Raw genomic sequence first — 13,645 nt, forward strand, 5'->3', positions numbered from 1 at the left:
GTGCAGAGCCATCATCAGTCTCACCAGCTACAAACCCTGCGAGCTGCAGTAACAAAAGTGGCCAACAGTACAGGAGTGACCCAGCACCTCACTATTTTACTTTATTATTTTTGGATCTAAGGCCTGTTCCACAACATGGAGCCCAGACCTGACACTGCTAAAACAGCTAAGAACAGGGGCCCTAGGGGAACCTACTATATTATAATGTAAATGAGCACAGCAATACAATGACTCCTGGTGACCAACTGCTATAGCCATAGGTCAGGCCTCACTAACCCCACGCCTGCAAAGCTTCTTCCTGCTGCAGATGCTAATTAACATGGACAAGTGGAGTGCTCAGCCCTAGATGGGATGTCTATATCACACCTTCCTCCCCCACGGTGCCCAGGGCTCTATGTAGGACAGGGGGTAGAAAGACTGTAAGAGCCAGAGGTAGCGTATGACTTCAAGGAAACACATATGCACTCAGAGACTGTGATAGGATGCCGAAGGCCCACAGCTCAAGCCACACAAAAACCCAGCATGGAGAAGTGGGAACAGAGACCAGCTGTAACCAAGAGGTTCTTTGCAATTGCTAGTTTTGGGGATAAGGAAAAATCAGCTTTCTTCAATCAAGTAACATTGGGTAGGGACATCAACCACACTCCAGTTGGGCCCTGAGCCCAGGAGTGGTCAGCCAGCACAGACTGAACCACTGCTTCATGGGGGGGAGGGGTCAGCCAGTACAGATTGAACCACATGTTTATTTCAGCTGGGGGGGGGGGGCATTGAAAGGAGAAAAAAATATAAAATTGGGTGAGTAGGAAGAGAGAGGGGATCTGGGAGAAAGAGGGGGAAAATATGATCATAATATATTATATGAAATACTCAAAGAATAAATAAAACACTGTGAAGCAGTTAAAGGTAAGAGCACAATTGGACATGTGTTCAGAGGCCTGGGAGTTCTACTCAGTTATCTGCACTTTGAGGGGCTGAGGCTCAGAGAGGAGGGATGAACTATTAAATCTGGAAACCGTGACCACTGCCACTAATAGGGCCAGGCTACAATCCCTCTCGACTCTCGGCTCATTGTCCCAAGGGTCTGCCGACAGTCTTTGGCAGCTGTGCTGGCCAGCTATGCTAAGCTGACATAAGCTAGAGTCATTCAGGAAGAGAACCGGCAGGTGATTCTGCAGGACACTTTCTTAGTGGTTGAGGGGGAGGGCCCTGCCCGTGGTGGGTAGTGCTATCCCTGGGTTGGTGGTCCTGGATGCTCTAAGAAAGCAGGCTGAGCAAGCCAGGGGGAAGTGTTGTGGGATATTCTGTCACACTGTGAACCCTGAGTTTGTGTTTGCATTAGTTAAATAAAATCAACATTGGTTCAGGGGGTGGAGCCAGCAAGGAGTTGACTGGAACTAGCCATAGAGAGTCCAGAGGAGCCAGAAAAATAGATAGAAAGACACAGGAAAGTGTAGGGTGGGACTTGGAGTTTTGCATTTTTCTTTTCGGTTTGGGATAAGTGGAGAGACATGTCTCTTGCTAGGTCTCCAGCAAAAGAACGGTCAGCTGTTTGCTTCTTGGCCTCTGATATAGCAGCTTTTCACTCCCACATCTGACTTCCAAGTCTCTATTGGTAAGTAGAACGATAAGAGACTTAGTTTAAACCTACATATCATGGCAGCAGCAGAACCGGGGCCGCGGGACTAAGTGGCTGGCAGGGTGTTGACTGTGGGTCCACGGGGTCGCAGGTGTAGGTGAAATATCAGTGTTCAGGCACAGCCAGTAAGCCAACAGAAAAAGGTCAGGGGAGCAAGCCAGTAGGCAGCACTCCTCGGTGACCTCTGCATCAGCTCCTGCCCTGACTTCCCTCCTCAGCTTGATTCTGGTCATGAAGCTGCCCTGAGACAGCAGTCATGTCTAAAGGTGCGTCTTTTTTCCGGAGAAGTCTCCACATCTCTGGCACCCTGGCCAGCAAGGTGAAATGAACAAGTGCAGCCTAAGTGGAGTTGCACTCCTTCATCTAAGAAGGCACTGCCAGCTTGGCCCACTCTGGAGAAGGGCAAACCACCAAAGACTCACACCTGGTGTGCGGTCTCCATGTGGAAGCCACTAAAGGAGGACCAATGACACGGGTGGGAGTGGCAGTGGCAGCAGAAACCACCACAAAGGGGCTATGTTCAGTTTAATTAAATCAAATGTGTTAAGTGCAAATTTAGAACAAAGCAGACCAGCAGGAGGCTGGGGGAACAAAGGTGGCACACAGTTTTCACCCTAACACCAGGAGAAGGTAAAGAGCAGAGCATGGGGGTGGGGCAGTCAAGAAGAAAGAGAAGCTGATCAGTGCAGGCAGGACGAGAAGGCTCTGCTCAGTCCTACACCTGACCGTTTCCTGACAGCAGCACCGTGTTAGCCCTCAGCCACCTCACTATGCAGACAGAGCACACACACAGTCCTTGCTGGGGACTCTGTAAACACCAAATGAGCAAACACATCTGTAAACAACTTCAACTCCACGAAGAAGGTACCACAGTCCAAAACCAAAGTGTCATGGTTCAGTGGCCCCAGAAACAAGTGGTTCCTTGTGCCAGACAGTGAAGCCAATTTTTTTTTAACTAGTTAATATCCAAAAACCAGGAACTGGGGCTATGTAGGGACAGTGGTTAAGAAATCCTGTCAACAAAATAAGCCCGGGGAATCTGTCGCTGTTTGAGTCCCCACTCTCCCTTAAAAGCTCTAACCACTTGGCGATGGCATTTCTACGTGACTACACGTGTAACCTGGAGCTGTGTGAAGGCACATGCCCTCCAGTCCCGACCACGCCCTGCTGTTTCCCCAGCACCTTAGCCACTCACTCACAGTGCCCCTTGATTTCACAGCCCTGGCATAAGCCACAAGCACTCTGGGCAAAGCCATGCCAATCCCCCTTTACAGGCCTTATTTTCCCACAGACCAAAGCAGGCCTATTAGCTAAACACACACCAATCAGCTAGAATAGGGGATTCTAGAGTCCCACCTCCACCCTGCTACCCACGCTATGCCACAGGGACATCACACACAGCCTCACCAGCAGTCCACGCAACCGGAACTTTCCCTCCTCATCTGTCACGGTGTCTTCTCCATAGATGCTACAGTCCTTCTGGCCCACAGCTTCCACTGCGACGCCCTGCTCTGGTTCTCCGTTTAAAGAAGACACTGTGCCATAGCAGCTGGTGCAACAAGAGCAGGGCAGAGCGAGGCACTTCAGTGCTCTGCGCACAGAGACCGCGACCCCCAGGGCTAAGGGCACAGCTGCTCTGTGGGGACCTTGCCAGCAGCAGGCCAGGCTGTTTTCAACCGCTCCTGCACTTTGGAAGACCACTCCAGGAGGCCAGAACAGGGTACACTGTCTCCATCCTTGTTAATCTTCAATGTAAATTATGAAGCACTTAATACTGTAAATAACTCCCAAGGTTCCCTTCCACATAATGGTCCATTTTTCCACAACTAATCTTTCTGATTATGCAAAGTGCTTTTACAAACCCAGAGAAGCCTGTGCATGCAGAGTCTGTACGTATCCTCTGCTCATCCATACAGTGCATATCCACTCAGCTGTAGCTAGGATAGCACAGACTGTCTCTGAGAGCACTGACGAAATGGAAATCTGCATGTCTCTGGGAAGGTGAGTTGGGGATCAAGGAGTAAAGAACAGAAAGGTCATTTATTTATTCACTTAGTGAATTTGGTGGGATTTTTTTGTTTTATTTTGTTTTGTTTTGGCTCCATCTGATTTGGGTTGAGGCAGGGTCTCTCTACATAGCCCTGGTTATCCCCAAAACTCAGGGATTTACCTGCTACCTGTGTATCAGATTAAAGGTGTGCTCCACATGCCCAGCCAAGAAAGGTAATTTTCCACTGTCTACTCTTTTCCAACATTTGCAAGTTCTACTTGAGTTATAGCTCATCCTCTTTAAAAATGTAATCATAGTTAAAACATTTTTTTAACATAATTTTTTTTTTAACCAAGGTACTAGCTTCTACAGACTACTTTTCAAACAGCACGCTGGTGAGCGGACAGCAAGTGAGCCACTGGAAGTGGGGGACCCTGGAGGGAGAGCAGGAAGTGGGGGACACTGGAGGGAGGGTAAGAAGTGGGGGACATTGGAGGGAGGACAGGAAGTGGGGAACACTGGAAGGAGGGCAGGAAGTGGGGGACACTGGAGGGAGGGCAGGAAGTAGGGGGACCCTGGAGGGAGGGCAGGAAGTGGGGGACCCTGGAGGGAGGATAAGAAGTGGGGGACCCTGGAAGGTAGGAAGTGGGGGACACTGGAGGGAGAACAGCAGTCACCCATGCATCACAAAGAAGAGCAGAGTCACCTCTCTGTTCTCCACCTTACCTCAAATTCCTCCCCAAACTCAATCAATGTGAAGCCTGGGCGGCAGGTCTAGATCAGAGCCCAGTGAGGCCCACCTACAGCCTGGAGGGGGCACATACCTGTAGGCAGTCCGAAAGCCAGTGATGGTGATCCTCAGGTTCTGCCCCTCCTGGACTTCTATCATCTGTGAGGACGGCTCAAAGCGAAACTCCTTCATCATGGGTTTAAAGTAGTACTGGCCTGGGCTCTACCAAGAGACAGGCACAATCAAGATGGCTGCCACACCGTGAATGGCTTAAAGTCACAATGGGGCACAACCAGGACAGAGCATCAGAGCCTCCAGACACAGGAAGGCAGCCCTATTCCTGCACAGCTACCACCGTTAGCACCTCAGCAAAGATAAGCCGCACCTGAACTTTCTGAAGAATCAGAACTGGCATAACCAGCTAGAAATGACTCAGTAAGCAAGTAGCAGGGGGTGAGCAGAGGCGGCGTATATGGAGCATGTGGCCTAGGTGCCACACTAGCCCCACTTCACTAGGAGTGAAGTCAATGCCTCTGCACTTTATGAACCTAAGGCCAGGGCCTTGAACAAAAACTTGGTACTTCACCCCCTTTATACATGGAGTGGACTTTGTCCCACCAAACAGAAAAGCGGGATCCGTGGAAAGGAGAGGTCTGTCTAGGGAGGAGCTGTTGTGTCAGGCAACTGATGGCATTGCCTTGGTGACAAACGTAGGTCTAAGACCACAGGGGTCGTTAGCGGTGAGTCCTAGTGCACCGCTAGAGCCCTAGACCACTGCACACCACAGTCTGTTCTAACATTGTCCTGCCACACAAGCCATCCACCACAGCCTTACCAGATTTGAGAACGTCAGAATGCCATTGTCTTGAGTCAGGAGGTTGGAACGAAAGACACCACCACTGAGGGATAAGAGGACCCCAGGGAGAGGCTGATCATCTTCAGCTTTTATCTGGGGAGAAAGGAACAACGGGGCAAGGTCAGACTTAAGAACCACACAGGTGTGCTCCCTTCTATCATCGCTCTTCTGCCCACAAGGAGCACTAAAATGCCACAGAAGCTTCTAGAACTCATTCTATGGCCATGCTCAATGGTGGGTATGCTGAGGAGGGGAGGCAGAAATGGTGGGCTGTGCATGGAGCTCTGCGGCTTGCTCTCGACAGTTAGTTCACCAGTTCTCGTCAGTGCCACCTTGCTGCTGTTTACTCTAGAGCACAGGCCAGCTGCTCATTTCTGTGGTACACAACGGAAGCAATCAAAATGTCCCCAAATGTGTACCTTCTCCTGAGCAATCGACCACAATGGACTGCCATTATGGTCTGAATGTCAAATGTCACCACAGGCTCACGTCTGAACACTTGGTCCCCAATGGGCAGGTGATGTTTTAGGAGGAGCCCCGTAGCAGGCAGTGGGTCATGACAGGAGGGGACTTGCGACATTTCCTCTGTTCCTGATCTATGAAGATGTGAGCATGATGTAGGAGGGTCTTCTGTCTATATGTTACTTTCATTGGTCAAATAAAGAGACTGCCTTGGCTTTTGATAGGACAGCAGCTTAAATAGGCGGAGTAGACAAAACAGAATGCTGGGAAGAAGGCAATGAGGTAGACACCATGCTTCTTCTACCCAAGACGGACGGTGGTTAGAATCTTCCCGATAAGCCACCACCTCATGGTGCTACACACATTAATAGAAATGGGTTAATCAAGATGTGAGAGTTAGCCAAATAAGAGGCTAGAGATAATGGGCCAGGCAGTGATTAAATGAATACAATTTGTGTGTTGTTATTTCTGGGGCTAAGCTAGTCATGCGGAAGCCAGGTGGGACGAAAAGCAGGCCTGCTTGCCTCCTCACAACATGAGCAAGTGTTCCTGCATCTCCACACCTCCCCACCATGGACTGTGAACCCAACTACCCTTCTTCTTTCTTTGGTTGTTTGTATTAGGCAGTTTGTCACAGCAGTACCATGGATTATCTTTTCACGGCAAAACAAGGTCACCCCATAAATAAATAAATAAATACTCAAAGAGTATTTCTGTGGTAACCTCGCTGGCACTGAGCAGAGTGTGTCTAGTCACTGAGATTACTGCCAGGAAAGCCCATCTGTGTTCTTTCCTCCCTCAGGCATTCTAGGAGTTTCACCTATGGTACACACAGTCCTTGCACATCTGCACCGCCTTACTCTGGTCTAAGCCACACTCAGCAGTGGCTCTTCAGTCTGCGTGTCGCATCCTTTACACACAGTCACACTCAACTATGCGACAGCCCATGCTGCACAACACACCGCACAAGACGAGAGACAAGAGGCAGACACGAGGCAACAGCACGCAACCACACAGCATGTGAGAGTGACATCCTAGGACCTAGGGAGACACCCCGAGTGGCTGAGTGCCTACCTGGCATGCACAAAGTTCTGGGCACCATCCCCAGTCCCAAATACACTGGGTGTGGACGTGCATGCCTGTCATCTCAGAACGTGGCAGAGACAGGAGGACTAGGAGTTCAAAGACACACTTGACTACAGGAAGTCAGAGGCTTAGACACTAGTCTGGGCTAGACAGCCTGCCTCCAAAACAAGTGAAAGCTGAAACACACACAACCACGTGAAAGTCCATGTCTCCCTAGTGTGCCCGAGTGAAGAATGCCACAGCTCACAATCCCATTTGTAGAACTGCTCTGGGGATGGTAACTGACTGGCAGAAGCAGTGACATCACCATCAGTGTGGAAGACCATGGGGACAGGAAACTCGCTATTTGACAGTGATGGTGTCTGCAATGTGTGTGACATGTGTAAAGCTGACTCTGCACTTCCTGTGTGGTTTACTGCCCTCAGTGAAACGGCCTTTGAAACACGTTACCTCGAAGCTTACACCGGCCAAGGCATAAGCCTTGAAGTCTCCCACAGTTCCTTCCACGGCAGTCAGTATGTAGCCCTCCTTCTGGGAGGTCACAGTGTACTCCAGGTCACTGTGCAGGGGGCCAACGCTGCAGGAAGGAGAACCAAACACTCCAATGGCTGTTGGCAGCTACAGAGGAAGCCTGAGACCCATCTGCCTCAGGGCCTCCCTACTGGGGCAGGCCAGTGTCTTCTCCTTGGGGACATACCTGTAGGCACCTTTGTCATCAGTGAAGACAGTGATCAAGGGTGAACTCGCCCCCTTCTCACTGATGACAATCTCAACTCCCTCCAGCTCAGGGTGGATCTGGCCTTCCAGGAACAAGCCTGCCTTCCCATGGATCTCAATCAGCTTCCCCGGGCAGCTTTCTAGAGGAGGAAACAAAAGAATGCTTTCTGGAAAAGGGGCCTAGGCCTGTAACATTAAAGATAAGGAGCTCCTGCTGGGGGATGGTGCAGTTCTGCAAGTGTGAGGCCATGAGTTTGCATCCCCAGGACGCATGTAAAAAGCCAGGTTCAGCCATGTGCCTATAACCTTGGCAAGATGGGGGGGGGGAGGGGATGAAGGCAAGGAGACGGCTGGGGCTTACTGGTAGCCAGTCTACCTCCAGGTTTAGTGAGAGACCCTATCTCAAGAGAATAAGGCAGAGACAGAGCAAGACACCAGAAATCTTCTGAGTGGTGCTGTTCACCTCAGACCCAAGGGGTGGACACACCAGAAACTACTCAATTCTAAACACACACCACACAATGACCCACAGGCCATCACTCTGATAACCCACTCCTGGAAGAGACCTTTCTTCCACACCTGGGACCAGGAGACCCAAATGACCCGAACCATTCCGAAGCTGTGAGGACCTGACTTTGCAAACTCCATTTTAAAGAAGGGGCTTCATCTTAAGCCACATAATGGGCTGCGGGGAGAGCAGATCAGCTCCAGAAATGAGCTGCCATAGCAGAAACTTGAACAGATGCCCTAAAAATGGCCATAACGTAATGAGGTGCAGATGTTCTTGGGAGGCGTCCTGTCCTTGAAGACACCTTGTCAGTTACTAAGGGCTCTTTGTTAGGGTTTCACACCCAAACTGACCAATGGGTTCAGAAACTACCTTACCCTATGCCCTCCTCACTCAGTCCCAAGACAACAGGACTCCAACTCCCTTCCCCGGGTTCGGGGCTGCACTTCCCTCACCCACTGTGTTGGTATGGTGCAGGTGTGGTCCAAACTCAAGTTTGAATTAAAAACCCTCGTGTAATTTGCATAGGAAATCTAGCTGTGTGAATTCATTTGGGGACCAGAAACTTGGACATAACAAAGCAGCAAGCTGAAGCAGGTTTGGTAACTAGTGATATGGCTTCTCCTCTACCTTCTGGAACAATCTGATCAAAGAAAGACGGGTTCTTCCCCAAAAAACACCTCCCCTACAGTCACAGACACTGATATCTTTACTTGGGCCATTCATTTCTTCATCCATCCACCCAACCATCCTTAGGCCCATCTATTCGTGACACCAAATACCAAAGAGGCATTTGGGTGGCTTACAGAAATGGCTGTGCAAATACAACACAAAACCCATTTAAATGCACACAGAGAAACAGAGGCAAGACACTGGCTCATGGAGTGGACACGTACCTCCGCTGACAGTGGCTTCCATGGATGGGGGGTAAAAGAGGAGCTCTTTGGAGGAAGGTGTAACGGTGATTTTCTCTCCAGACCTACAGGAGTCAGAAGGGTTCAGGCTGGCGGGTTCGTTCTATCCCGCGGAGGAGCAAACATGGTGAAGAGCACAAGCACTTACCGGGCCCAGTAGGAGAAGTCATAGGAGAAAGGGCCCTGTAACTCGTCCACCATCTCCTGCCCAGGAGGCCTGGCCCTGCCTTCCTCGCCCTCTTCTTTACCGTTCTTCTCCCTCTCCTGCCTGCGGGTCTCAATCTCTGCCAGCTGCTGTTCCCTCCGCAGCTCCTGTGCAGACTTCAGAGGGCCCAAGACCAAGGCCGGCTCGCTGTCGATGGAAGACCTGGAACCGATGGGACATGGTGCTCATCCTGCACCGAATGGGAACCTGACATTTCCACAGCTGGGACACCTTACAATGACACCACAGTAATATGAGCTTTCATTTTAAAGACACTAATTAGAAGGCTGAAGAGATGGCTCAGCTGTTGGCTGCTCTCCCAGAGGACCTGGGTTTGATTCCAGGTCCTTTTCTGGCCTCTGCATGCACGTGGTACAGACATACATGCAGACAAAACATACCATATGCAGAAGGAAAAATAAAATGTATGGAAATTGAGGATCTGAGTTTGAGCCCCAAAACACACAATTTTGAAAGATCCAGATGTGGTGGCAATGTGATTATAATCCCAGTGCTGGAGAAGCTGGAACAGGTGGACCCCTGGCATTCCCTGGACAGGTGGCCTAACCTGATCATAAAGCTCCAAGCCAGTAAGAGACCCTGTCTCAAACAAAAGGGAGATGGCTTCTGAGGAACAACTCCTGAGATTTACTGCTGTGACCTCAACACACGTACACACACAAAATTATAAAATACAAAAAAAATGAACATTTTGATGCAGTATACACAGCAGAAGATGCTAGCAGAACTGGCTGGAAAAAGCCCATAAACTTGATGAAAACCGGCCGCTTCCACATGGCACCTGGACCCATGCTCTAGACCTCTGCCTCTGAAGAAATGAGGAGTCGGGCATAGTGGCACACACCTTTAACACACCTTTAATCCCAGCACTCAGGAGGTAGAAGCAGGTGAATCTCTGAGTTTGAGCCCAGCCTGGTCTACAGTGAGTTCCAGGACAGCCAGAGCTACAGAGAAACCCTGTCTCAAAAGACAAAATAAAGAAAAGCAGAAGTGGGAACCCCAGGCTAAAGGAACAGCCCACACCCCAGACCCTGAGAACTCAGACTCCAGTGGGCAGGTGTTAGCGGAGAAGGCGTACTGTCATCCTTCTGAGAAGGTGACTGGGCAAAGAGTGGCAGGCAAAAAGAATACTTGACCAAGGTCATATGAGGAGAAGCTCAAGAAAGTGGACAACAGGGTGATGTCTTCTGGGAAAAGTTCACTAGGTGTTCAAAACGCACAGGCGCACAGCTGGAGAGGTGAGTGTCTAGGTTCCCAGCCGAAGGGTCCTGCTAGCTATGCTCTAGCCCCTGGGGGCACACACCACGCCTCACCCCCACCCACAGAAGCCCAGACCTGGGAACAGCCTCCCCCGACACCCAACCAGCTCCCACAGCATGTGCAACTGCTGGGGCCTTGGCCCCGCCTGCAACTGGAGGAGCCCCAGAGCTGCACCAGCAACCAGAGGCACAGACCCTTCTGCACCTGGAGGAAGAGCAGCCATCTAAGTCACAGGCCCCACCTGCACCCCCTGGAGGAAGAGATGGGTAGACGACCGTTTAAGAACACATCCAATAGCACAAAAAGAAATAAGGCACCACCAGAAACTAGAAATTCTTTATCAGCAAGCCCTGAACATCCCAACACAGATGATACAGAAGAAAACGACCTTAAAGAGGAAATGAAATATCCCTTAAGAAATGGAGGAAAAGTCAAACAAAAAAATTGGAAGAAATTAACGAATACCTTAAAAGAAAGCAAAAAAAAAAAAAAGCCAAGAAAAAAACAACCAAACAGGAGAAGCAAACAGTTCAAGACTTGAAGACTAAAATAGAGGCAATAAACAAAACACAAACCGAGGGAATTCTGGAAATGGAAAATCTGGGTAAATGATCAGGAAACACAAAGGCAAATATACAAGATATGGAAGAGAGAATTTCAGGCACTGAAGATACAATAGAGGAAATAGAGTCATTGGTCAAAAAAAAAATGTTAATTCCAACAAATTCTTAACACAAAATATCCAGGAAATCTGGGACATCATGAAAACACCAAACCTAAGAATAATAGTGATAGAAGAAGTTGTCCAGCTCAAAGGCACAGAAAAATATATTCAACAAAATCAGAGAAGGAAACGTCCTCAAGCTAAAGAAGGACATGCCTACGAAAGTACAAGACGCTTATAGAACACCAAACAGACTGCACCAAAAAAGGACCATCGCCACATAATGATCAAAACACTAAACATACACAATAGAGAGAACACTAAGAGCTGCAAAGGAAAAAGGCCAAGTAACACACAGAGGCAGACCTATCAGAATTACACCTGACTTCTCAATGCAAACTCTGAAAGCCAGAAGACCTTGGAGAGACATTCTGTAGACACTAAGAGTCTCCAGACTACTATACCCAGCAAAACCTTAAATTATCATAGACGGAGGAAATAAGATATTCCAAGACAAAACCAGATTTAAACAATACATATCTACAAATCCAGCCCTATAGAAAGTACTAGAAGGAAAACTTCAACCAAGGAAGTTAGCTAGCTACACCCACAAAAACATAGGCAATAGATAATCCCACACCAGCAAAATCCAAATAAGGGAAACACACACACAATACCAACCCACCACCAACAACAAAACCAAAATAACAGGAACTAACTAACAATCACTGGTCATGAATATCATGAACATCATAATATCAGTGGACTCAATTCGTCTATTAAAAAAAAGGCACAAGCTAACATATTGGTTACGAAAAAAAGATCCATCCTTCTGCTGCATACAAGAAACACACCTCAACTTCAAAGACAGACATCGCCTCCAAGTACAGGGTTGGGAAAAGATTTTCCAATCAAATGGACCTAAGAAACAAGCTGGTATAGCTATCCTAATATCTAACAAAATAGACTTCAAACTAAAATCAGTCAAAAGAAGATGAAGGACATTTCACATTAGTCACACACAAAAAAAAAATCATCAAGACGAAGTCTCAATTATGAACATCTATGCCCCAAATACGACAGCACCCACATTTCTTTTTTTTTTATATTTATTTATTTGTTATGTATACAATATTCTGTCTGTGTGTATGTCTGCAGGTCAGAAGAGGGCACCAGACCTCATTACAGATGGTTGTGAGCCACCATGTGGTTGCCGGGAATTGAACTCAGGACCTTTGGAAGAGCAGGCAGTGCTCTTAACCACTGAGCCATCTCTCCAGCCCCCCGCACCCACATTTCTAAAAGAAACATTACTAAAGCTTAAACCTCACATCAAATCCCACGCACTAACAGTAGAAGACTTCAACACCCCACTCTTACGACTGGATAGGACTGCCAGACAGAAACTTAACAGAGAAAGAAAACAAATGTCATGACTCAAATGGAAATCTACAGAACATCTACAGAAATCTACAGAACATTCCACCCAAACACAAAATAATACACCTTTTTCTCAGCACCTCATGAAACCGTCTCAAAATTGAACACATACTAAGTAACAAAGCAAACCTCAACAATTACAAAAACTTGGAATAACACCATGTATCTTATGAGATCACCTCAGCTTAAAGTGAGAATTCAACACTAATTGTAGAAAGCCCACAAACACATGGAAATTGAAAAATAATCAACTGAAACACCACTGGGTCAAGGAAGAAATAAAGAAAGAAATTAAAGACTTCCAAAAATTCATTAAAAGTGAATGTACAATGCGCCCAAACTCGTGGGACACTTTGGAAGAAGTGCTAAAAAGAAAGTTCATAGCACTAAGTGCCTAGGTAAAGAAAGTGGGGAAGAGAACGCCTTTAATCCCAGCACTCAGGAGGGGGAGGCAGATGGATCTCTGAGTTTGAGGCCAGCCTGGTCTACAAGAGTCAATTCCAGAATTCCAGGACAGGCTCTAAAGCTACAGAGAAACCCTGTCTCGAAAAGCCATAAATAAATAAACAAATAAACAAACAAACAAAACCAAAACAAATCTCACACTAGCTACTTAACAGCACACCTGAAAGCTCTAGGACAAAAAGAAGCAGACTCACCCAGGAGGAGTAGATGCCAGGAAGTAATCAAATTGAGGGCAGAAATCAATAAAATAGAAAGAAAGAAAACAATACAAAGCATCAATGAAACAAAGAACTGGTTCTTCAAGAAAATCGGCAAGATTGACACGCCTTTAAATCCAAATTAACAAACAGGCAGAAAGAGAACATGCAAATTAACAAAATCAGAAATGAGGACTACTGAGAACTCAAGAACAATCGCAGTGGGTTTTTGATCCTACTGCACGTACTGGCTTTGGGGGAGCCTAGGCAATTTGGATGCTCACCTTACTAGACCTAGATAGAGGTGGGCGGTCCTTGGGCTTCCCACAGGTCAGGGAACCTATTGCTCTTCGAGCAGATGAGGGAGGGGGACTTGATTGGGGGAGGAGGAAGGAAATGGGAGGCGGTGGCGGGGAGGAGGCAGAAATACTTAATAAATAAATAAATTTAAAAAAAATCTATTACAATGAAAAAAAAAAGAAATGAAAAGGAAC

The 13,645-nt window shown here is 47.8% G+C and overlaps 1 protein-coding gene across 3 annotated transcripts in view; it reads right to left on the reverse strand.

Moving 5' to 3' along the window:
- The window catches only part of LOC121446146 (nodal modulator 1), a 59,774-nt gene that overhangs the window by 8,643 nt on the left and 37,486 nt on the right, over positions 1-13,645 (reverse strand). For 2 of the 3 annotated variants that reach the window (XM_041648567.1, XM_041648575.1), the window contains exons 19-25: positions 9,048-9,266; positions 8,882-8,964; positions 7,458-7,617; positions 7,211-7,337; positions 5,192-5,305; positions 4,451-4,578; positions 3,044-3,185 (exon numbers count right to left, since the gene is read on the reverse strand). In XM_041648567.1, the coding sequence (XP_041504501.1) occupies positions 3,044-3,185; positions 4,451-4,578; positions 5,192-5,305; positions 7,211-7,337; positions 7,458-7,617; positions 8,882-8,964; positions 9,048-9,266 (973 nt within the window). The remainder of the gene's footprint in view (positions 1-3,043; positions 3,186-4,450; positions 4,579-5,191; positions 5,306-7,210; positions 7,338-7,457; positions 7,618-8,881; positions 8,965-9,047; positions 9,267-13,645) is intronic. The other variant, XM_041648585.1, reaches the window with a different exon arrangement.

Source organism: Microtus oregoni, unplaced genomic scaffold (assembly GCF_018167655.1).
Source record: "Microtus oregoni isolate MIOR12 unplaced genomic scaffold, Mior012 000000F_ref0000247, whole genome shotgun sequence".
Classification (NCBI taxonomy): Eukaryota; Metazoa; Chordata; class Mammalia; order Rodentia; family Cricetidae; genus Microtus; species Microtus oregoni.